General features: G+C 43.7%; 1 protein-coding gene across 2 annotated transcripts in view; it reads right to left on the reverse strand.

Annotated features, from left to right (window-relative positions):
* The window catches only part of SUFU (SUFU negative regulator of hedgehog signaling), an 87294-nt gene that overhangs the window by 40157 nt on the left and 21098 nt on the right, over positions 1-26039 (reverse strand). For both annotated transcript variants that reach the window (XM_052677276.1, XM_052677277.1), the window contains exons 3-6: positions 23901-24037; positions 4558-4700; positions 2024-2109; positions 78-150 (exon numbers count right to left, since the gene is read on the reverse strand). In XM_052677276.1, coding sequence (XP_052533236.1) covers positions 78-150; positions 2024-2109; positions 4558-4700; positions 23901-24037 — 439 coding nt within the window. The remainder of the gene's footprint in view (positions 1-77; positions 151-2023; positions 2110-4557; positions 4701-23900; positions 24038-26039) is intronic.

A 26039-nucleotide genomic window follows, 5' to 3' on the forward strand; every position in this document is an offset into this window, starting at 1 on the left:
AGAACCATTTTGTACCACTAAGCCAGTCCCTTTTGGCTACTACAAAAGACATGATGTTTTATTAACTAAAGACATACTTGCAGATGTGGGTCAATTTCAAATATTGTTTCTCCTCTTCTCATGTCTGTGATCAGCCAGGGGCCTCCAGCTCTACAAAGAAAGAAAGGTAATGAACCACACAAGGACCTGTGCTAATAATGAAAACCCTCAGTGACCTGTTACCTGCCTAGCATTTGGCAAATCTTGCAATGCAGTTGAGTCTGACACAGGCTGCCCCTTGTGTAGATGCATTTACTCACATAAGACTGAACTGTGTTTTATAGGTAAGTGAAATGGGACTGAGAAGTCTGGTGCAGCCTAAGTACATGAAAGACGAGCATGGCATAGGGTCAAGATTTACACCTCTATTATGTATTTAAAGATGCAACGGGATCCCAATGGAACTTCGTTTTCTTTTTAAGAGATGAGCAATCATGTTCAGTACCACACAAAGCTTCTTGCTTGCTCTGATGAATATCTCACAACAGACATTTTGTCTGAATACTCGGATGTTTCAGGGAAATCTTTGTTTTTCGCTACCAATGAAAGTTGAAAGAGTCAAGATGTTTCCCAACAAAGGTGATAGAAGACAGATTACTGTGAAGATGAGCTACTCAGTGACTTTACTTTGGGTCACAGCACACACAGTCTGTAGAAATCAGCCTCAGATTGCACTTCTCGCTTGAAGTCTTTTGAAATCACCATAGAAATTTTCTTTTTTTTCATGAGACACTTTGTTACTGCAGTTAAAAGCCCCCTCCTCTGGCCCTGTCTGTGTTACAGTCTCCAAAAGCACTTGCAGTCAGACCAATAAAAGTTAATGTTTTATAGGTTTTTCAGATGCATCAGTATCTACTCTTTTTCACATCACTTTCGAAGCTGTTAACTGCAGAAGTGCCATCTGCTTCAGTTCCTCCCTGGGATGCAAGTCTTTCACCCTGACTCCATATGAGCAGCTTTCAGCTTTGTCTTTGAACCTGGCACATCTCTGGATTTCATTTTATCCTTGGAAAGGTGCTTACAGTACAGCTCAAAAGCAAAAAAAAAAAAAAAAAACAAACAATATGAGAACAGACTGGGGAGAAGTGTGCTATGTCTATATTGACATAGGAGTTAAGGGACCTATGGACTGTTCATTGCTTCAGGGCCCCAGAAACAAAGTTTGCAGCTGGACAAATTCACTTGAGTGTTTACACAAATTACCAGCATTTATACCTAAATGGGAGAGTTCAAGTTTAAGAAATCCAGCAGCAAAGGCTGGACTCCTCCAAATCACCAATTACAACCCCTTGTGGCAGCCCACTGAGACTACAGATATACAAAATTCATTTTCTCTAAAATCTTCTGAGGTACTATCACAGTGCAATAGTCTCCTCAAAATATACAGAAAAACATTTAACCCACACATTTGCAAGTCAAAAAAGTTTGTCTGCAACCTGACAGCAAATAAAGTATCCACATACGTTTAAAATTTAAAAATCTGTCTCCTCAACATAATGCTATCTTTGTTTTGCAAGGGGAGATAGTGAAGTTCATTCTGTTACATCAAATACTCCTCCTTCTGCAAATTGGTCTGACAAGTGGGGCCTCTTGGAGATTGATTTCCTTACTTTCAGACAGCACCCAAGCTTTCCTAGGCATGGTAAAGCAGATCCTCACTTTCCTCTCTTTAGAACTATGGAGAGGTCACCAGTCAGAGCAGCCCTGACTCTTTCAGGGAGAACCAATGAGAACATGCTGCAGGCATAAGAGGAAGGAAATTAAGCTTTCAAGAGCTCATTCATTTCCACCCTGAACACGTGGACTTCCACATGCATTAATTTGCCATCTAAATGTCTGTGCGTGAGAACAGATTTGCAATGAATTCCCATCTCTGGCTGCAGCAAAGGCTCCATCAACAAGTTAAAGATTGTTAATAAAAACAAACAACTGAATTGTTCTCTGTCAAAATACTCCTCTGACTAAGAGCTATATGAGCACTTACACTGGGACAGTCCGAAGCAGCTCCAAGATCCCTTGCCCGTTCCATTGCTGAGCTGCATGCAGCTCCTCAGTGCAAACCCCAACAATCTGAAATAAATAAAAACAGAGATACTAAACCGGATGGAAACTGTGAGAACTGTAGGGAACATGGGCCACATGCTGCTGGATCAAACTGTAGATACAGAGAAGCATCATCCCTTTCAACTAAGTAGATAAGCGAGGACAAATGGAGCCTAAAACAACAGGGAGATTCTGCCCGCTCTCAATAAGCCATGTGAAGTGCCCTGGCACGTAACATTTAATCTTGCTCAAAGTGTGTGAACTTAAATAAGAGGAGGGCCTGATGAAGAATTAGTTACTGAAGATCCACTGGTCTGTTCTCACACCCCAAACCAGTCCACATAAGACAGACCAAGCTGGGACAGGTCAGGGTCTAAGCACATGGCAAACACAGTGCTGCTGGCCAGTCGCTAGGAGCAACTGTGATAACAAACCAGCAGCTTCCATCAGGTAAAAGATACACTGCCACAAAGGAACGCTTTGGTGCTCATAAATTCTTGACCAACTCTGTTTGCTGACTGGTTTAATCTTACCCACCACCATGAAGTAAGGTTCCTAACACATGGCATAATCCACTCTTCAGTGCATACAACCAGACTTCTGCCTTCCTGTGCAAGGCAAGATGCGTTTGCTTTTCAGCTTGGGATCTGCCTCACTGAGCAATACCAGACATCCTTCTCATAGCAGCTGAGATCAGATACTTCAAATGAAGGCAACCAGTGGCTGTTTTTTTTTTCCCCCTGATCCATCAGCTTGTGCCTTGGAGCCCAATGATTGATTCATCCCCGAGACAAAAAAAGACTTTAGACACAGACTTCTATTTTCTCTCTCAAGACACTAAACTTTTTCCAATGACATCAAATTTTCAGTCAGAATCTGTTCAGCTGGTGTACTGTCACAGAAGAAGAAAACTAAGTTCTGTAGAGAAGTAACCAAAAGTATCATGGCATGCCTTTACCACAAACATGTGCACTGATAGAAATCTGGGTGGAAAACCATCCACGTCAGCATGCACCCACTTCTGCACACCTTAACTCCTCTGCTCCTCTCAATCTTTCAGGACCTAGCCTTGAGAATGCATTCCATCCCCACCCATGTTCCTCCATGCACAGCCTGAATCACCCTCAATTCAGCACTCTCCTCCCTGAGCCTTTACTCACTAACTGCACACAAACTGTGAGACTCTAAACAGGAAATTATTTCATGTTTGTTCTTTGCTTTTTGCAACCATTCATCCTCATTGGTCAAAATAAATCCTTAACAATGAGCATCAAACAAACAAAGGGGAAATTAAGACAACTGTTTGTACTGTGAGAGATTAGAGTCCAAAAGTCTCAGGATGCAACAAGCTGGCTGCTCTTTGATCCCAAGCAGCTGGATACTAAAGAAAGGATGAGAACTAATGCAGCACTAACTGGGGAGTCAGCCAGGAATCACCCTGCTTAGCTCGACTCTCTTTTTGCTTCCACATCCCACAATTCACTTTTTACTTATTAACCCCACCTCTCATCTCTTTCCTGTTGGTAAAACACAGACTTTTGGGGAGAAGAGAAGGCTAGAAGGCTCAGGAAAATCTTTGCCCCTGCACAGCAGTTGCCTTGTGCAGGTCTATGATGTTGGAGCTTCCCCTTATGTGTTGCAACTACAGCCAAGGACTAATAAAAGCAACACAAAACTTAAAACTCCAAAATAAAAGGTGTTCACCCATGTGGCAGGAGCTTTTCTAAAGAGCATGGGGAATTATGTTAGTTCTGTCAATATGATTAGTAACTGCATATGTAGTTTAAAAGTATTTGAAGCAGCCCTTATCCAAGGGACTTAAGAAAATGGAGTCTCTGATAGCAAGCAAATCTGTTTAGCTAAAGAAGCTCTGCTCATTGAAGAGTAAGGTTAACATACAAGGGATGCTTCTTTCACAAAACAACCTACCTTAGATGGTAGATCAGCGCAGGTAAAGTCAAAGAGGCTCTAAAGAATCTTTACGTGGCAAGCAATGTTTCGTTTGCTATATAATACTAATGCAACACTGAGTCCTACTGCAAACATCTCTTCTCCTAGAAATGAAATCAATGGAGAATCCCCCACTAACATTGCCATAGCATTAATTTGAAGTTAGTTCTACATTAAAATAGCAACATCAGGCATTTTTCTCTCTGCTTTTTTATCTTTTATTTATGTTTGAAATTTCAAAGCAGTAAGGTAATACTCAGCTCCAGGTCTGTTTGGGGGTGTACACCTTCTCTGTGTGAGGTAGGCTTCTACATTGAGAATTGAATGTGCCATTGCTCAATCCCAGTAAAATCCTTACTGAATATCCCCAGAATAACAACTCAAAGATGAGATCCATAATAATCAAGACAGAAAGGACAAAGACAGGGGAATAAGCACCTTACTTATGAGAGCTGAATAAAATGTAGAGCTAAGTGCATCCCATGCCTGAGAGATGCTAGAGCTGTCACCTCTGCTGTGCCATACCTGTAGGAAAGTAACAACTCCAAAAGGAGTCTGCACAGGCTGCATCTGAGGGTCTTCTGTCAGCAACATATGCTGGATTCTGGACTCACTGTTGTCCAAAGGGCTGTGCCACGACACATGGTCACCACTGCAGAAGGTGTTTTCTACAAGGAAGACAAACAAGAAATATTTAGACCAGAAAATATGCCAGAAGAATGCTTCTGTTAGCATCTATCTGCTCCTGATCACTGTCAAATGGAACCTCTGGTCAGGACCAGCACAGCCCTGTTGCTGCTCATAGTGCACAATCCTGAGTTAATCCTGTGGCAAAAAAAAAGAAAAAAAAAAAAAGAAAAAAGGTTAGCTATTAGTACCATCGAGTTAGATTAGTCCCTTTCTAATTTACTGTTAGTCTCATTTTGTGAGAGGGCACAGTTAGCCTGTGGGCCAAATGCCATGACTATATGACAATTTATTCTTGATTTGCCACAAAAAAGAGATTCTGAAATGTAAATTAGACTTAAATAATACTTTACTCTAATAAAAATCTCCAGTCTGCTACCCAACTTGTGACATTCTATGTCAGTCACTTTCTCTTCCAATTGTCTGCTGGCTCTGGTGAAGAATTATAATATGTTCCTTCTTCCTCAAACAATAAGAAAACCAGTTGGCTATAAATTTCATTTTAAGTCAGAACGGCCTCCATCTAAACAAAGAGATAGAAATTATTCTTCCTTCTTCACAACTGTAAGAATTCCATTCTCTTCCTTCTCCTCAGAAAGACAAACCGTCCCCAGACAACCCTGCATCCCAACTGCAAAGACTGTGTAGAGCAGAAACTCTACACATAGCACTGCCCCCAACCCAATACTTGCTCTGTGGATGAACTAGAAGTAAAGCAACCATTTTCACTCTGGTTGCAGCACAGCGCGTCTGAAAAGTCACCCCAGTGATGAGCTAACCCACACCTACACCACTGGGGGTTGAAACCACAGCATCTTGGGCAACTCACGGTTCCTCCACCAGGTGTCCCCATCGGCGTTGGTTTGAACACTTACTATACATGGGTTTTCAGACAAATTTCTCTGACAGCTCAGTAGATTAAGGAAGAATTAAAATAACTCCAAATTCCATAAGAAGCTTGGCCCCAAAAACGAGGAATGGGACAGAAGTGTTGCGATAAGTAAGGGAACGTTTCCCTTCGTTACAACTAAGAACGAACAGAAACACGTCAAACGGAGCTGCTCAAAGAAGAAAAGTTGATCTGTACGCACAATGAATTACACACTTCCAGCAGTGTGACTGAGAGGAACGGCTCGTAGTGTTACTTTGCTTTCAGAGTTGGGACATACAATGAAAGAGACAAATGAAAAATATGATTTTAAAGTTTTCTTATATCAAAATGGGATTAAACAAATAGACAAAACAGGCAGGACTGCAAAGGATCTTGCTGGTATTCTGCAGGTTAGCCAAAACGTGGCTGATTAGTTTTGTTTTTTAAATGATAAAAGCCCCTCAGTCACAGCTTTTAGGAATGAAACAAAACCACAAAGAACTTATTCTTGGCTCCTGTCTCTATACCACAACATTTTGCCCATCAAATGCTCACACAATTCTATGCTGATCGATCGCTGCATTTCACTGCTGCTGCTGCTTCTCCTGGGAAATCCCAGCCCGTTTAGAGCAGGTTTTCAAATGCAAATGTCTCTGCTGGAAATCCACCTGTTTCTGTCCATGTGAACACTGAACACTTAGAAAATCTCCCTCTTTCTTGCATGCACACGAATGCCACAAAATTCACACTGCCTATTCAATTAAATCACGAACACACACACACACACACACACAAAAACATTCTGCAAATAAGACAGAGTCCAATTAAAATCTGTAAGAGTGCAGAAAAATCAGAATTACAGCTTGAAACTCAGCTCTATGCTCACTTATTGTAACCCAACCAGAATGTAAGATCAGCCCCTGCATAGAGACCATTGCAACACAGAGGAGAGCTCGAAGTGCAGGGTTTGAGCTGAGGAATTGCAGGAACAAAGCACTGGATAGCCACTTGCACCCATGCAGAAACTGGGATGCAGATCCTCCATTCCCACCTCTCACACCTGGCTTGCAAACCAACCCACCAAAATCTTTATGTTTTTATCAAAAGTGCTGAAGTTTCCCTAAATGTAAATTTACAGCTAGTTTCTGGTTTTGATGAATGCTGAGTTAGAATATACAACACTGGATAAACTCTCAAAGACATGTACAGCATGCTAATATCTCCTACGTGTACATATTTGTAGAGCAGTTGGAGTGCATCTAGAGGAGAGCCACAAAGATGCTCAGAGGGCTGGAGCACCTCTCCTATGAAGACAGGTTGAGGAAGTTGGGCTTGTCTGCCATGGAAAAGAGGAGGCTCCAGGATGACCTCAGTGTGGCCCTCCAGTATTTAAAGGAAGTTTCTAAGCAGGAGGGGGACTGACTGATTACATGGTCTAACAGAGATAGGACTTTAAACTAAAAGAGGGGAGATGTATGTTAGATGTCAGGAAGAAATTCATCACTCACAGGGAGGTGAGGCACTGGCATTGCTGCCCAAAGTGGTGGGTACCCCATTCTTAGACGTCCCAGTGCCAGGCTGGATGGAGCCCCGAGCCCTGAACTGGAGTGGGGCCCCTAGCCCACCACAGGGGGCAGAACTAGATGATCTTCAAGGTCCCCTTCAATCTAAGCCATTCTATGATTCTATTTATTTCCATAAAAACAAGAAGTCAGAGCAGGATGCACGCACTTATCCCAGGTACAGCAAAGGCACAAACGCCTTTTGAGCAACATACTTCTCTGAGATGTGCCCACAGTGTTCCCACTTCTCCCAAACTATGCAGACTGTCTGTAGAAGCAGTCTTCCACCTCCAGATTAATATCTAGGAGCTGTTCTGCACTGCTGACAACGCAGGATAGAATCAGAACCTTCAGTGATCACAACACCAATATGGGTCCAAAGCTTCTCTTACTGCAGAGATCAAATGAGACACCTGTACTTGTGCTGGAAGCCACTCAGACGTGAAAAACTCAAAAATGTAGACATGAAAATGGGTATTTTAATAACGGGAAATAAAAGTTTGATGTAAAAAAATCAAAAGATTACAGGAAGGAGCTCAAGCCCACAGGACAGTGATTGAGTCCGAGATTCCTAATGTCCACAATGCCATCTGCATCCCAAAGCAATTGCTAGGATTAGGACAAACCACAGCTCCCCTTTCAGATAAGAATGTTCCTTTGCAATTCATCTTGGTTTAGTAAACCTGAAACTTCATAGTCTCAGCAACACTTCAGCCCTGAATCCAGGAGAAGGTAACATGGCTTTCTGCCACAGCTGTGGGGCTGTTCCTGACCCAGCACTTCCCTATCATCAAATAAGGCAGCAATCAGTCTGGGTGCAAATGGGATTTAAACCTAATGTGGTAACGTCACCCATCTGCACAAATTTATAGAACGGTGTTTTAACAAAAACTCCTGAATTATTCTATTCTGCAGGGAACTCTGATGCCACAGAATTGAAACGCACCACAGGCAGGTATTGATTTCTTAAGGGCTCAACAAGGAAATCATTAAAACATTTCATTTCAAATTTATTGCTTTCCTTCCTATTTTATAACAGCAAATCAGAAGCATTACTCTAGCTCCACAGAACTGAGGAGACTAAATTTCCCACAGACCAGCTCTTGTGTCATTCTAATATGCAAAAGCAGCATCCATAAGACAGCTACACCACTCTACTCTATAAAGCCTCCCATATTTTGAAGTCTTTAAAATGTCATTATCCATTCTCTTTAACAGGCTGCACGAAGCAGGTGAAGCTCCTTCCTGCAGCCATGGCCATAACTCAGCTGTGAGATCTCTCCCAGCTTTACTCCCCAATTGCTCCATAATGAGAACTGGGGAAATAACTCAGAGAACCACCCCACTGTGGACCAGTAAATTCTTTGTGCAGCAGTGCTCATGTGTTTTCTTAAAGTGCACTTCCCCTGTATTCAATTTGACTAAACACAGTTAATGCCTAAAGAAATAAATACAAGTCATGTTCCTGGCCTCAAGATGCTTTATAAACAGCATAGAGCGTGCAACCCATGCTCAGGAGGCATTGGCTAGCTCTGCAGAGAAACAGCTTATTTCCCATTGTATTTTCCATTTCTTTTTTAAATCTGCCATTTTTACATCTGTTTAAGAGCTCTAAATCCCCTGAATAACTGCAGGGAGAAAGTGGAAAAAGACAGCACACTGAGACAAGCACTGGGAGCTAACAGCGCTCCACCTCAAAACTGCCCCAGGCTGAATCTAGCCCAAGAGATGCTCCCCGTCAGCTTGCTGCCCTGTACACAGAGCAGGTTTGGGCACCTGGGAGGCAAATATCTCCTCCTGAATGCACACAGGGAACAGCATGGAGGAAAACAGAGCTAAGGCTGTTCCACCAGCGAGGAGACAGAAAGGGAACTCAGAGCACCTCTTCTGCCCATGCCCAGCCTGGCACACAGCCTGAGCCTGGTCCTTTGACATTAAGCTGGCTTGATTTGGGGCAAACAGCTGTTCTGCTGCACTCATATTCTTCTAAAGCAAGTCTCTGCATTCCTCCCATCTCTGCAGAAAGCCAGGCTGTGGTTACAAGGTCCCTTTTTTTCTGAGCTGTGTGAGATGCTCCTAAAAGGAACAATCCTGCTTGTCCTCCTGTGACAGCAGCAGTTACCTGGGTCGCTGCCTTCCAAGCTTTCATGATGCTTGGCACAACTCCTGTCACTTCTGTGCTAGCTTGGTCTAAAAAACACATCTAATAAATTCACAGCAGAGCATGGCAGTGGGTACACTGGCATGCAAGCAAGGTGACGACATTCCTCACGCAAGGCAGACCTTATGCTACCTGCACTGCTCAGCAGCTTGAACACTTACAGGAGCTCTCAGGTTGGTCCAACAGCAACTGCTCAGCTGAGCTGTCGGCAGCAACAAACAGACAGCAGCACTCAGAAATTCTGTAGCTGAGGGCAAAGCAAAGCAGAGAAAGATTTCGAGTCCAAAGCGTTGGGAACAGGAATGCTACAGAGGCCCTCAGTGAGCTCCTGACCAGCAAGACAGTGATGCAGCTAGACATTTAAATTGAATACAGCTTATCCAATACTTGCAGAAATCATGTAATTTATTGCATTGCCGTTAGCCCATGCACAGCTTGTATAATTTATTGTAAGTGCATTTTCCCCAACACATTTTTAATATTCAGTCTGGTGGTTTTTTTTTTTGTTGTTTTTTTGAAGGTAGTCTGGCAATCTGTCACAAGAAAGATTCGATGCTGCGTTTCAGTACCACCTTGCAGATGGAACAGCTAAAATTAATTATGAGAAACAAGGGGCAGAGTCCAATGTCGAAATGCATTAGCTATGCTTTTCACCAGAGCTACTTCATATTTCTAATTAGCTCACTAATGGATATGACTATGCGTGCAAATATGTAGCTGTATGAGACTAAACATGAAAAGAGTCTAAAAATCTCAAAGCAATACTGCTATTGCAACTCATCATACAGACACAAATTCAAAAAAAATAGCACAAAAAACAGCATATAAAGAAAGAGCTCATTCAGACTCATTTACCAGTCATGTTAAATTAAGATAATCCAGTGAAAACCAAATTAATGCTAAATTCAGTGTCTGCTTCCTTTCCTAACCTACAGAGAATTGCACAAATAGATTGGTAAAGGAGAAAAACAACTGTGATATAATCTGGGGTACCAGCTGGCAGTATTAGTTTGTAATTTCATTTTTAGCTCAGGCAGAATGTTTCAAGAACACAGAAGAAATTATTCGAGTCCAAGCCATGATATATTTGTACTACATTAAAAAAAAAAGCCCTTTTTCCAAGTTTGTGCTGCACAGTTCAGTTTTGCTGCCCCTTATCTCTGTCTGGGAAAGAAGAACAGCCCCAGCACAGATTCACACGGGGCTGCTGCCTGCTGCAGGCATACAGCACAGACAAGATGCCTTGGGAAGAATTCAATCCCTGGAGCACAATTAAACAATGGCTCCACTGCAGGGATTCAAATTGGGCTTTTATAAACAAGGGGCCTAGGCAAACGGTTCTTTAAAAAAGAGTGAGGAGAAAAAACAGATTATCAGCCCTGTAAGGACTCCTTGACCTCTGAAGTTTGAAGACTGAGTTCAGAAAACTGAAGAGCAAAGCAGATTTTTTGTTTTTATTTTTTTTAAGTTGATCAGCAGGTGGAAAGTATTTCATTATTTTTTAAATCCTGGTGGTTAAATATGGAAAAGGAATGATCCTCTGAAAAGCACTCATCAGCTTACACGCTTGGATATAACTTATCAGATCCCTTTAGAGTCTTGGACTGAAAGTCAGGTGGAGGGGCCAGAAGCAGAACCCACTGTAATCCCAGCAGAACAAAGAGGACTCCTCACTGCTCAGAACTGCCACCCATCCCCTCACTGCTCAGAACTGCCACCCCTCCACTCACACCGAGGTGGTGGCAAACGCGTCTCTTTGTGCCACAGTTTCCCCTGATGGAGTTACAAACACCGGTTTTCATATCACAATGCAGATCCCATATGCTTTACGTGACACTGGAGAGCACAGTATTTTAGCAGCTAAATTATTATCATGCAACAACCAGCACGGCTCTGGGCCTCCTCTACCCCTTCTGTTTCCCAGGACAATTCTTTCCCATCCCCTCCACATCTGTGTGCCTGGCTCCCTCTCCCTGCCCAACTCTACACGCACAGTTTCCATTACTGCAGCCTCTGAGAATTTCTCACAGGCTCCCAGCTAGTGACTCCCATGCCCAGGGCACACTCCCACCCTCTGGGAGCTGGGGGCCCCATCCTCTCTCTGACTTCTTCCAGCCCCCTTCTCCTACGCCTTCCTGCAGCCTCCCCCAGCTCCAAGCTGCCCATTGCTCCTTGCAGCCTCCTGCAGCACACGGGCACCTCACTGCAGAAACACTGTAGCAGATGCATTCCTAGTGATGCTTTCGGAACAGCACAGCTCTTACCTGTCTGATCTATCTGCATGGTGTTCACCTACAGGGAGGGAATATATGGCTGCATGGCATCGTAATGAGAAAGAAAACAAACATGCGTGAACTGCTCTTTCACAGCCCCACAGAACTCTCCTGCTCCAAGCTCTTATTTCTCTACACCTCATCACCCATGACCATCTGCCCCAGGTTCTACATGGCTGGTGTGCTCTCCTTTTCTCCAACACTAGTGGCACACCCGCATCCTGCCTCCTGCATCTCCCAGCCAAGCATCCCCAGAGGAGCAGGACTGATGCACCTGCCAAGCACTGAACCTGGGGGGACAGTCCCAACCCTGTGGATAAAGCCTCCCCCTTAGCATCATTCCTGCCTGTGAGGAGAAGCCCAGAGACCCTGTGGCAGCAGCCTCCCAGAGCCCACTCCTTGCACACATTTTTTCCAGATGGACCCTACTAGCTCTGCCCAGCAGAGCTGTCACCAGCTTCCTACATCTCTCACCTGAGCAAGATGTGTTTTACAGTAGTTCTTCAAAGGATCACAATTATGCCTTCAGTAGCTTCTGTAATAGAACAGCCTCAGGATGGGGTGGAGACCCAGGCAAGAGAGGATGTTATACAGCAGGGTTTTCTACAGATTAAGGGCTGGCTCAAAATAGATATTTAATGACAATTTATTTACAGATCGCATGGTCCCACACGGAGCCAACTGGAAGAGAAGCTTGCCTGTTATTTAAGGACACTATCCTGTGTTGGGACAGACAAAAGTCAGAATATTTTACAACCATATGAATGCTTCAGCTAGGTGCAGCTAGAACAAATACATGTACAACAGCACCTAACAACCTCTCAGGTGTCCTCTGCAAGGGAGGAGAAATGCAGTGCGAGAGAAACACTCTGTGTTGTGGGACCTTTTACACACTCATGTATGTGGAAGCTCTCAAGATGAGTGTACATTTAGGTGGATACAGGAGCACTACAAGACTGCTGCCACTCGTGATCATCCCTAGGTACTTCAGAGATTTCTGTTAAAGAACTTTTTAAGGGTTTGAAAAACTAAGGCACTATCCTGCTCTGAAGGAGCCAAAGATGACACACACAGCTTTAACGCCCAGCCTGAAAGAGGTCTCACACACTGCAAGACTGCTCCAAGATTTCTCTTTAAGTAAAAGTTACTCAACAGAAAAGGCAGGAAAGGGAGGATAGCCTGTGCACAAACACCTGTATAGTAATCACATCAATCTCCCAGGAAAAGTTACTCAGTTATCCTGACACTGGTTCTGAGTCTCCTAACGGAAAGCAATGGGACAGCTTAGAGAGCACCATAGTGCTGTTTCTCAGTGGTTGCTTTTAACCTTTCAGAAATTTAAAGCTTGCATGGAGCAAACCTTTGTTTTAATTTTGGCAAAGCAGGAGGCTGAAAGGTGGGAAGCAAAGGAACCTTGCATTCACACACATTTATACAAAGTATTAGAAATATTAGATGAGCTCCACAAGCTCATTACAATAATGCAAGAGAAACACAAACTCTGTCCAAGAGCTATAATTACGGTTCAGATGCAAAATGATTAGCCTGTTTCTGGATCACCTTTTGAAACTCCATTCCACATGTTCCAATACAATTCCTTTAAGCCTCAGGTTTTCAAAGAAAAAGGAAAAGAGTCCACTTCCCACAGGCTCTGGGCTGCCTGCAGACTCTGAATCCACTCTCCCAGTTCCCTTCCCCACCAAGAACAAAACGCTTTCCCTGCTGCGCCCATTTGCTGCCTCCTGACTGAGCGGGCTGCTGTAAAGGTTCTTTGCATGTAAAGCTGTCAGAAGATGGTCTGTAATGAGCTCAACACACCACAGCACTGGCAGACAGAGTGCAGAGCAGGTTAGGCAGAGCACACCATTTCAGTACCACTTGCTTCACAGATCTTCAATAGAAAGTGTAAGAAGGATATATGTAACAGCAAAGCCAACTTCCAGCTCTGCCTGCTCTCCTCTGCAGTTTCATCTAACATAGGCTGGTAGCTGTCAAGGAAAAAAATGAGTCCTTTTCATAAGACTACTCAGTTTGTGCAATCTTCACTCTCTCCTCTGTGCATCCCAAATGACTGTACACGCAGTAGAAGAGGATGCTCCTACGACCGCAAAACAATCCCTGTTTTGTGGCTTTCAGCTCCTTGACAGGGGGAGGCAGCACTATTCTATGCAGAAGCCCTTAACTATTAGAGTGGCTGCTTCCGTTTCCCAGAAAAGGCTGAGTGGGACAAAGACCTCATATGTAAGAGGCCAGAGGACCTCACATCAGCAGGAGGGGGTTTTCTGCATTCCCTGAGCCATGCCCTTTGTCTCGCATTCCTGCCACAGCACAGGGTTAGAGCCTTTGTCCAAGGCTGGATGGAACATGTGCAGCTTCTGCCTTGCTTCCTTACCCCAGGAGTCAGAACTACTCTTCTGGTCCCCAGTACCTGTGCTTTTCAGCCTTTTGTAGCAGGGATGCTCTGGGTAGAATGGAGAAAAGGCTTCCCTCTACCTTGGGTAGAAAACAGGCGAGAATTGGTTCTGATCCTGAACTATGACCTCTCTTGATAAACAATTGCCAGAAGCCAGCATCCTGGGGTCCCCAGGGCATGAAGCCTGCTGGCTGCCCTTCCATTCTTCAGCTGTCACAAGATGCATCAAGGCTTCTCTGGGTATCCACTCCTGTTTCTCCCCCCCCTCCTCTTCCTGAGGGAGCCCTCTTGCAGTACACCGGCTGAAGTAACTCATGCACTTGCAAATCTGATGTATGGTTGCATTTATAAGTGCCACTGCTCTGTCTATCCATGACATTTGAGAGCAGTCTATAACACATGGATTGATGCAGAGCACAGAGAAGACAGATCCTTTCAACTTTTTTTTTTTTTTTAAAATAAACCAGCTGAATGAACTGTATTGAACAGCTGAAAAGTAATGAGCCAAGTTCAATTCCCAGGCTGCAACAGGACAGGGGTTGACAGAATTAAAAGGGACAGCACCAGCTGAAATCCAGCCAACACAAACTGGGCCTAAACCTGCTTTATCTAAATTGCAGCATTAGCTAAAAACAAGCCTCTTCTTTCAGCCGCTGCTGAGATCCCTTGCTTACTGCCTGGAAATGCTATACAGGCAGAAGGAAGATTGCTTTTCCTCTATTTCAACAGTCTTTTATAAGGAACAAAGAGTTTCTGTGCCTCTGCTCCTGGCACAAAGTCTCCCCATGCTTTAGTGTCAGTGCAGCCTTTAGGGCACAGGAAGGTCATAGACCTGTGTTCAGCTGGGATTTACACACTGAGACAACAACAGCTCCCTGGCAAGGCTCAGAAGGACCCTTCCTGATCTTGTGAGGAAGTTGTTGATCCTCCTGCCCAGCCCGGGCTGATCTCCCCCTGTGCTGACAAAGCAAAAAGCAGTATCACACAGCAGTGCTGCAGAACCCCTCCCCTCTAGTCCATGAGAAAGCATACAGTGCTTTTCAAACCTGGCTAGAGGGTTACTGGGAGTTTTGCATCAGTGCAAAAAAAGCAATTTGGTGCAGCTTCCAAGCAAAGCACAGGGAGATGTTACTCAACAAAAGCAGCAAGCACTAAATGGAAGCGTTGCTTGGTCCCAGCAGCAGTGGGAGGAGTGGCAATAGGCAGGATGGAGCCCTGTGCTGGGACATCTGCAGTACTGCACAGAGGCAGCATCCTGCCATTCTGAGCAGAAAAGAGAAGTCAAGTACAGTCAGCCATCCAAAACCTGAGGTCAGGCCGTTCCGTTTATGCTGTAAGAAGAATGAGAGTAGGGCAGTGTGCAAGTGAGCATACCAGCCATGTGGTGACAGCAGCGCTGCACAGCTGTCACACCTGCAGCGCTGCTTCATCACTTCCTGCTCTCCAAGATCTGAAATTTAACACCAAGATCTGAAACCACTTCTTTGGCCCAGACAAGACTTGCAGGAACGACTGGCAGCCAGGTGCGTGTCAGCTCACTGCCAGGTAGGCACCACAGCTCCTCTGTAACAGCTGCAGCCTCCTTCCTCCCTCAGCAGCACCACACGTCCCTGCCTCACAAGCAGGGGGAAAGGTGCCGCGCTCAAAAGGTGCCCAAAATCACAGCCACACAAAATGACAAACAACATTAAGCTCTGGAAGTCTGGAAAGAGGAAATTACACTTAGATCTGTTAGAGAAGGATGCATCTCTGCATGCTGACCCATGTGCCAGCCTCAATGCCACCAATGCCAGGATCCATCCTCTTCCTCTTTTCCTGTACTGAACATCACAGACACTGTGCAATTAGTACCACTACACTTCCTCTACAGTCCTGCTAGATGGCAAGACTCATGACATTAAGAAAAAGCAACCAAGGGTACTGGATATTTCTTTGAGAATGGAAAAGAGCAGCTATACTACAGTTTCAATAGATCCTGCTGGATCGAACCCAGAATAGTCACAAAAAAACAAACAACCAAAAAAAAAAAGCCAAAACAGATCAGAGAAAAAAGTTTGATGCCAAAGTCTGATCAGTGAGAAGGCTTCTTGGAATTTGCTGGAGAGATGCCGTATCAGGAAAGCAGGCAGGTGCCTGGCTCCAAGAGCTCAGGTACAAATTCTGGTGGCTTACAACTGCATGCACAGGCTGAGCGCAGTCAGGGCAAGCTGATGTCTCACAGGCAGCAGAAGGAGGGTTTGCTGCAGTTGGCGCTGCTCTGGGCCAGTTAATGGGAGCACACAGGCAAAGGGAGCGAGTTCTACCAGCTGTGTCTGGCAGCACCTGTACTGCACTGTTTGGCTGCTGGGCACAGTGAACAGTTAAGTGCCAGCCCACACATTTCAGACCTTGAACAACCTGAGCAGGAAGAGAAATAAGAAGGTAAGAATAAATGTGGTCTCAGCTTTAATGTTTTCTCTGTGCAATCCTGGGACAGTATTTCAAAAGAACGTGTACTTACACTCCTACACACTGTCTCCTCTTAGAGGTATCTTTTCTACAGATGAAACTATTTTCCACGAGGTCTATTCAGAGTGAAGTGACCGATCAGCTGCTTCTCTGGCTTAACAGCAGAGTCGCTGTTAAGAGTCTGGGTCGCTCTACAGCCAGTGCTTTGCTGTGACACCCAGCAGGACAAAACTCTGCCCATCCCACCAGGCACCTTGCTGAGGACTCGCGCGGAGCTGCCTGGTCCCAGCAGTCAGCACAGTGCACGGTGCCGGCCATAGCACGCAGCTCCCAGCTGGAGGATGGGGGACGTGCTGGGGTTAGTTTTGGAGATAGGGAGTGGGAAATATCGGGGAGGTGAGCTCATGGGCAGCAGCACACAGAGAACTGGATTTATTGCAGCGCTGTGGGACAGGGAGGAGCGAGGATGCAAATACGTAAAGGATGTGCGCTTTGCTCACAGAACAGCTTGTTTTATGGGAAATGTCTAAGAGGAATTAGGCTAAAACCCAACCAATTTCTCATGGACCACTGAATAACTATCAGATGATGAGAGCTTTTGGCCACAACGAACTTAGGTTAAATTGGAACCAGGAACAGCATGTTTCCATGCCCCTGTGCAGAACCAAGGCACACAACCTGCGTGCCCAGCTGTGTTCTACTCACCAACGGGCAGCAGCAGGCTGGGTGCTGCTCTACAATGGCACTGCACTGCTGTGTCTGCACAGAGTTCATTGTGCAATGGGTTCTGCTGAAATGAAATTCATGTTGATTTATACTACTTTGTGGAATAAAAAAACACAGTTAATCCGCCCATTTTTAATCTAAAATCCTGGAATACAAGAGAGAAACCAAGGCCAGCTCCACACTGGAAACTGGTCAATATTACAAACAGATGATAAAAAATATATATATTTTACAGAGCCATAGCAACCAGAAGAGAACAATAAATCAGCCTAGGATTAAAAACATATAAAGGCACAGTCAAGGGGGGAAAAAATAAAAAAATCTATGAATTACTGGAAGATTTTATTTGGCTTTAGTTATCCTATTGGGAAGAAATAAACTTGGACAAACAAGCTAAACAAGCCTCATTTGTATTCAAGGAAGCGAGGAGTTTGTTTTGTTTTTACACACAGAAATTGGCCAGTTGAGAGTGTTTGAAAACATGTCAGCAAGGAAAGAGTCATCGAGGCTACGCATTGAAGCCTGCTAAACCCCTGAAGAGCTGAAGATGAGGTTTAGTGGTTAAGCAAGGGCAACAGGTGTCAAAGCATTCGCTAGTGTAATGGCTTCAGGTCCACGACCTCAGCCAAATCACTTAATCCTACTGAGTCTCATTTTCAGTGTAAAAGTTATACTGCCTGTCAAGTGCAAAGTGCCTCTGTGGCTGGGATTAAACTAACTTGAATCAGAGGAAAACTGCTGAACAAGAGCATCTTCAGCTGCAGTCCTTACCGCTCTCACAATCATGCTCATTTGCCAGAAGGGAAACTGAGGCAGCAAAGCTGGTATAATACACTCACATTGATTCAGTGCAATAATGACAGGCAGGAACAGCATATGGGTTTCCTCAAACTACAAACTACCCATCAGACAGGAATTTCTACCTGAAAAAAATCACTGTCCGTCAGAGGTAACTACAGAAAGCTAGATATACCTCAGTGTGGGCTTGCTTTGCAGCCTGGCTTCTGAAGGCTTGGGTGCTTTTGTGCATCCTTCCCCTTCTAGTAACTTTGGAAAGTTGGCCCACGGACTCGAACCACAAAGAACAGGACAGGAGTTCAGAGATACTGAGTTCCTACAGGTTTCACAGTAATAAATTGAGGACAAGACATTTCATACCTAATCCTTTGGAAAGAGAATCCCTCATAGTGAAGTGCAGAGAGTCAGCCATGCCAAGAGAGGTGCTTGTAAAGAAAATAACCCATAACCTATTGCTGGTTCGGTCACTGTGCTGACACACTGCTATCAACACGTGTAACTTGTCGTGCATCTGCTGGAATCAGATCTGTCCAACACACTTTTCAAAAGGTGTAATAAGCTTTGCGAGGGAATAATTTAGTCAAGGTTATCTAAGGTCTGACAACTGCCTCTACTGCATGTAAGCAACTTTCTCCGGAAGTAATTGGCTGAAGTCTCCATTAAATCATCATCTAAATGGAAACTGCACCTGACACACTTCCTTTGCCTGTATATTTTGTTACTACATTCTGCAGTTCCCCAGACACGAGCAACTCCCTACTACAGACCTAGTGAAAGATTTTCCTAACGACAAGCTGTGAGCCTACCTTACAGAAACATCAGCAGTGACAGGTGTCTCCTATCCTGCTGGCACACAGAGAAAAATATTACTTCATTCCCTACAGCAGTCTTTTGCATATTTGAAGACTGTTCTCCCATCTTCCCTCCATTTTCTCTTCCCTAGACTAAACAAATGCAGTTCTTTTGATCATTCCTCCTTAGGTCATATTTTCCAGACTTGCAGATCATTCTTACTGTCCTCTTGCAGACTTTACTGGGATGTATTTGAATTGAAGCCTTTTGCCCCGAACTGGAGCCAATGTTGTATGTTTCCTCTTGATGTGCTGACAGCAGTGTATTGTACGTACCCCAAGCAAAATACAGAACAGTTCTATTCATGTATTAGGACAGTTCTGCCTCCCTCTCAGACTGCACAGTGTTGGTTTAGGTACAGCTCATTGGTGAACCAACTCCGAATTGTTTTCTTCTCCTTGCAAAACTGCTGCCCTACCCTGTCTGTCCCCAGCCAGTAACTGCACTGGGTTATTCCTGAAGAAGCATGGGAACTTGCACTTGTTGCACCCTACTGAGCTTCCTGCACACACGCATTCCAGATCATCTCCTCACTTTGCTAAGTTCACTCTGAACTCCACCCCAAGCAATACAGTGCTTTGCTGCAAGTTTTGTCAGGATACTTTGCACTTCTATGACCTTACCATCCTGGTCAATCCCAAATTGCATCAGCCCTCGTACAGACTTCAGAGGAATCCCAAATCTACCTACCTTCTGTGGTTGATGACAACGCATAGACAACTACTTAAGTCAAGACATCTAATCAGTCTGCATCCCCTTCTTTTTATCAAGATCAAGTTTTCTTGGCTTGCTCACGCACCTGTTACATGAGACTATGTCCGAAGTCTCACCGCTACCAAGGTAACTAACATTCTTTGTTTCCTATAGCACCCATTACTACGATACAGATTAGTTTATTTCCACTTATTCTTGATAAATCCAGACAGGAACTTCCATTATTCCCTTAATGTCTTCCTACTGGTTGCTTAGGTGCCAAAGTCTAATTGACCAATAATAAATCTCGTGTCTTTGTTTTTTGGACAAGTTCTCCAAAATCCATACCTTACAGCTGTAGATTTCTCTTTCAGCCGAGGAAACACAACAGCAGCAAGATCTCATACAAACAATGCATTTGTTTCCACGCATCATCCATGTTTTGCCCTCACAGTGCATACATTTGAGAACAAACTTCACCACAGAGAGAAAAAATTCATAGATTTCAATTTCAGGGAAATAAAACCCAAGGCCATTCTACACCAATCAAGCACTCTAATTCTGCAGGGCCTAAAGAGTTAACAACTGTAAGCATAATTGGTTCCACCAACAGACATTCCCGGTATACTCACAAACCATGACAAGTTAAGGTCACTGAATTGTGCAAAGTTTCATTTTCAAGGTTTGTAGGATTGTTTCTTTTTGCAAACTAAAAATAACAGAGTTGGAATTTGTGGTCATGGTCAAACAGTGATAAAATTAAGAACAGATAAAGCCACAAAAACTTTTGAGATCTGCAAACTTGGTTTTCTTGAAGGAGGAGAAACAGTGCCATTTAATCAAAAGCACAAAGCTTCAAGTGTTCCTTACAGTGAACAGGGCAGCCAAGGCTCAAGGAGATCTGAAATCCAGTGCAGAAGACACTCAAGTACAGCCACAGAGAGGGAGAGATGGAAACAACTAGATAACATTCATTTGCTTAACAGCCTTTGTAACAAAAATACATCGCCTGCAATCACATACATTTTGAAATGCTAGTTCACAGTAACAAGGTTTAAGACAGCAGTAGCTGCTAGATTAGTTTTCAGCTCAATCACCACCAGCTGAAAATGCTCAGGCTCAGCAAGAGCTTAACTACATCTTATCCTCCCATAACTACAACTGGACTCAGCAAAGCACATCTATGATAACCAAAATGTTGGCTTGTTACACAAGAGATAAGAGTTAAGCTCTCAGCATTCAAAGTAAACAATCCTCTGACAAGCCAAAGCGCCTGGAAACTACCCAAAAAGTTCCTGCCAGTTTTTGTTGTTGGTTTTTGTTTGTTTTGTTTTTTTTCTTGCTTGTTATGAGTGGATTAACAAGCATTACTCAAGTTGTGTTGGTTCATCAAGTATTTTTAAGGCTATCTGAGGCACTAAAGAGTCACCACAGATTTTTAAACAAGTGACCAATGAGGTATAAGTACACTGGAGTCAAACAGTGCTTGTTGATGTTGCATTTGACAATTGCTCCAAATGGCACCGCTGGAAGAACTTGAGCAAAAAAGTACCTTTCATCAAATTAAACAGTGCAATAGCACTGCATCCTGCTTAATGCTGACTGGGTTTTGGAAACACCACCCCTCCAACCACCTGGCAGCATTCAAGTTTTAACACCTGAGCAATGAAGTCGTGTGAAAGACCAACTTAAAACCAAAAATGAGCCCTCCATCTTGTAACTACCTTTCCAACAGCTGTTGATCCTGCTAGGCCAACCATCACCTTCCCACAGACCAAACCAGCACTCCTCCCAGCTTACACACTCTTGCCTCCCTGCTCTACAGGACTCTGGTTTCTCAGCCCCTCACACTGTGAGGCCCCAAACCAGACCCAGTATTTTAAGCCAGGCCTTCCAAGTGCCAAGTGGAAGAGGTAATAACTTCCCCCAGTCTGCTGGTCACGCTCTTCTCAGTGTAACCCAGTCTGTGGTTTGCCTGCTGCATGATGAGCATACTGTTGGCTCACACTCAATTTCGTATTCAAAGGGGTCGATTTATGATTCATACATACTCTCGGTTTCTTTTAATAATGTAAGTTGAGAGCAAAATACCCAGAGGCTAGAAACTATTAAGTATATTTGAGCAGTGCCTTTAAAAAGTCATAGTAGATAATCAAAATCAGCATGGATAAGCAGAGGATAATATTGAAGGCACTTAAGAGTTCATGACAGAGCCTAACACACATGGGTACAATCAATTGCTCCTTCCAGTCTAAAAACAGTTTGCTTCGAGGTCAGAAAGCAGAGACAGCATTGGTGCAGGAAACTTGGGAAATCTTCCAGCACAACAATCCTTTGCTTGGTAAAACTCCTTTAAGCAGCATTTTAACACTTTCCCTGGCTCAACAATACCAAGAAGCAGAAAGTGGTACCTCATCTACCAGGAAGAGCTGTTCCAGGGCTGCTGCACAAACCAGGGAAGTTTCTGCCCTCGGCACCAGCTCAGACTGAGACTTTCATCCTACGTTTTGTCCTGCCAAATCTCATTTCACTCCACACACGTCTTCTCACAGAAAGGTTGAGACAAGCAACTGCACTACTGGAGATTGTTTAACATGCAAATATGAGGTGCTGACGTGACCGTAGCAGAGACTATACCAAACCAGATAATGTTAAAGGCTACATGAAGAGTCCTATATGTAATACAGTTTAATACATAACTTATTGTATGCTATACCTGAAGGGAAACCTTAGAGTCAGATGCTTTTGCCCAGATCCTGCAGTCCAGACACAGAAAATAAGAGCACGCATGACAAGTACTAAAAAGTTAACACCCTGAACAATTTAGGCAGGATAAGAACCTCAAACAATGGTAAGAGCCATTAAAGTAATGTGAACTCAGATGCTGAAGAGCAGCAAAAAACCAAGACAGAAAAGATTACAGCTGTAATGCTACGATGGGTGGAAAGTACCACGATAATAGCAGGGTGGCAAAGTCTTTGGCTGCAGCAAAGGAGAACAAGCCAAAGTGCAGCAGCTACGGATGCAGAAGTGAAAGAAAAGAGCTGCTTACCTTTGAAAGGCCTAAGGTAGACAAGGATCTCCAGCAAGAGATGCCCACACCTCCACTGCCAACCCTTAAATGGGGCCTGGGAAGAGGTGGATCCTGGCTCCACTCCTTCCAGTCACTCAGCTGCATTGCCTGCACCTGAGCTCCTCTGGGTTGGCCCCACCTTCCCACCAAGTGCTCAATCACTGCTTCAGGCCGTGACTCAGCATTACCACTACAACAGGTGAGCCCAAACATAAATGGCAATTGGAGAAGATAGCTGCACCACAAAGGTTACAAAAATTATTATATTATTTTAAACTTCAACAAAAGACATTCCCAGTACGAAGACAAGCAATAACCCATGCTGACATTGGTCTCTGTCAGTCAATATTTGGAAAAAACACCTCACAAGAGTTACCCCTGCCCTACCAGTATATGACAAGTTACCAGAGCAATCCTGTTTGTGCCTGGACCTCTCCCTTTTGAGAGTCAGCCAGCTGGCTGAAAACCAGCACTGGAATCAGGAGTTACTCAGCAATTTATTAACCAGCCAAATGCTGCAAATTCAATAATCATTTCTTTGGAAGGTACTTTAAATGTAAAGGACCTCAAGCTCGGTTAAAAAAAAAAAAAAAGTTCTTATATTTTTATGCAGATTTTGTGACAGCCTTTCAAGTACATTATGCACTCAGCCACTCCACAGATCTTCACCTTCTCACCATACAAACTAACATCCAAGTGACTGGCACAACAAAATAGTTGGATGGTTCTTAACTTTCTGCTAAGTCTCCATAAGCACAGCTGATTCTTCAGTGCCAATTCTTTAGCCTTCCCAGCCCTGGCATCTATAATAACTTTTATGTCATTCCCATCTTCTTATTTACACACACTAGCACTACTCCGCTGCACAGATCAGTGAAACCAACTGTTTCAGAAGTTATAGCCCTTCTACTGAGAAATGAGACCTTATCAGATGTGTGCCCCTCAGCCATTTCAAGATAAACAAGCGCGATACTTACATTATGCTCTCTCACCACGGGAGAGCTGAAATGAACACCATAAGAAGAGTGCCAGTCCCTGTACCGTTCCTTTCCCATAATCACTAACTGTTCTGTACCTTCAGTTTCTCAATATCAACGACCTTAAATTATCCAAACAGCAGCTGGATTTTGTACCCAACACGAGGGCTTGATGGAAGAAACCCAATGTTTTTGGCCAAATGTTCACGCACAAAAAAAACTCTCAAGATTTGACAGAGCAACTGGGAGACCCGACCGTAGCACCATATGACAGATGCAGTCCTTCTGAATGAAAGCAACAAGACGTGCAGTAACAGATTGAACCCTGCAGTACCTGACTGGAAGACGTATCTCGCTAAGCCTTGCATTAACTCTGCTGGCCACGTAGGTGGAGCCGACTCCCCCGTTTCTCTCTTTAGTCGAAACGTCAACTCAAATCCAAAACCACTTGGTCCGTCTGTTCCCGTAAACCTGCAAGGAGCGAAAAATGAACATATTTTTGTTAGTGAGAACAGTCTACAATATTAGCACTGTTGAAAAAGGCTGAACGTCCTTTTCACGTTCTCTTATTTCAGTCTACGCTACCTCAAATGGCGTAACATGGAGAGTTTAGCAGACGTAATAATTTCAAAGGTAACAACCACAGTAATGTTTTCAGCCAGAATCATGTTGGGAAATGTTAACTTCTTCTGGGTGACAAGTGTGATTTTTAGCAGCCTGATTTTGTTTTTAAAAAAAAGTTGCAAAATTTGCACAGATAGCTGCCCTAATTACACTTGCTTAAATGGGAGCACCAAAGAAAGTACCCAACAGAAAATGTTATTCCATTCTCCTGAACTCAAATTTCTGCATATTCACAAGTGGGCTGCAACCTTATTTTAAAACCAATACGCTTGTACACCTTCTCTTTCTGTATCTAGGAGGACAACAGAGGAAAAGCATTGAACGTGACAACTACAGCTCATAAATCAGGACATTTGGCCATTTCCCCAAGTTGATGGAGGCAGATGTCAGTTTATTTGGTTTGGTCTGACAAGGTCTCCCCAGGAGAATAAATTCATATTAGGAGCATCAGGAAAACAACAAAAAAGGAGCAAATAAAGGATGCTGCATATTACTCTGCTTCAACAAATCTACTCCTTTACAATCCAGTATTTGACATTCCTACATACAGGAAAGATCTAAGTCCCCAGCAGCTAAAACTACTGCGTTTAGTCTGTGAATATGAGAAACTTCATGGACAAACATCTAGGCTCACAAACTCAAAAGCAAGGTAGGGACACCAGTTTTCTTCTTAGCACTGTCACCACACCCCCATCTCATTTGTTGTAAGTGTTCCAAGAAAGCAGATCTGAAAAAGAAAAGGATTTATGCTGGGCATAAAGACACCTCACAGAAACTTTCATAAGCCAGCATTGTTCTACAAACTCAAATCTATTTGTCCAGCATTGGCAAATTCTCTGGAGAAACTCTGTGAATGTCTTGGACACTGGTACCTTGCTGACACACATGGAAGATACAACGCACAAAAGTGTTAACATTGTGCCTCCAGTAAAAGCAGGCAAATGGAGCAGTCAGAAAAGCGATGAGAGCATTTTCCATTTGAAAAACACAGATCACTAGCAGTGCCATGACCGCTTCCAAGTGCTGGGAGGAGCGTTCCAACAGCAACAAGGTTGTTTGGAGCAGACGTGCTTTATAGCAACCCTGACTAACGGCAAGTGCTAAAATCGATCACATTTAAGCATCAATGCACCTCCTTCATGATTCAGTGCGGCTTTAATATGAAGACTCTTCAAGGAAAATTTTGTGGTAGACTTGAAGATAAGGCAAGAAAGTTAAGTAATACACCCAAGGACAGAGCCCAACTGTGAACAGCCCACAGAGATAACTGAACAGCTGTGCCTGGAAGCAAGAGGGCTGGTAGGGAAAGTCAGACACAACAGAAGGGGAAGAAAACAATATAGCGAATAAAGACTTATTTGTGTATATATGCAAGTGTGCTTATTTTTGTTTCTGTGTATATAATCCTCAAAAAAGAATTTGAATTTTACGTACTACAGAAGCAAACGCTCCAAAAATACAGCAGGTAACACATTTTATAGTTGTCATTTGGTACACATAAAACCTCTTTTAGGAAACAAACGTACTTTGAAGCAATAAGCCAAATAATTACATTTGGTTCTACAATAAAACAAGAGCTTACTGAATAACTGGACTGCCAGGGATCTCAGACTGGGATTTGGATGGGCAGCAAAACCTGCGTGCTGCGATCCTGCTTGCAGCTGTGCCAAGAAGATTGGTACAGGGTGGCGATGGCCTTGTAAATTCAAAGCTGTACTTTTTACATTAAGCACCCCTGTTGTGTTTTATTAGTTTCACGTATCGGTTAGCAAAAGAAAAACAAAAGTATTTCATAGGGGGAGAAACAAAAATGCTTCAAAGCGGGTAATATTCAGGGACTGATTCCAGG

The sequence above is a fragment of the Tympanuchus pallidicinctus genome, unplaced genomic scaffold, assembly GCF_026119805.1.
Source record: "Tympanuchus pallidicinctus isolate F22 unplaced genomic scaffold, pur_lepc_1.0 scaffold16, whole genome shotgun sequence".
NCBI classification, from domain to species: domain Eukaryota; kingdom Metazoa; phylum Chordata; class Aves; order Galliformes; family Phasianidae; genus Tympanuchus; species Tympanuchus pallidicinctus.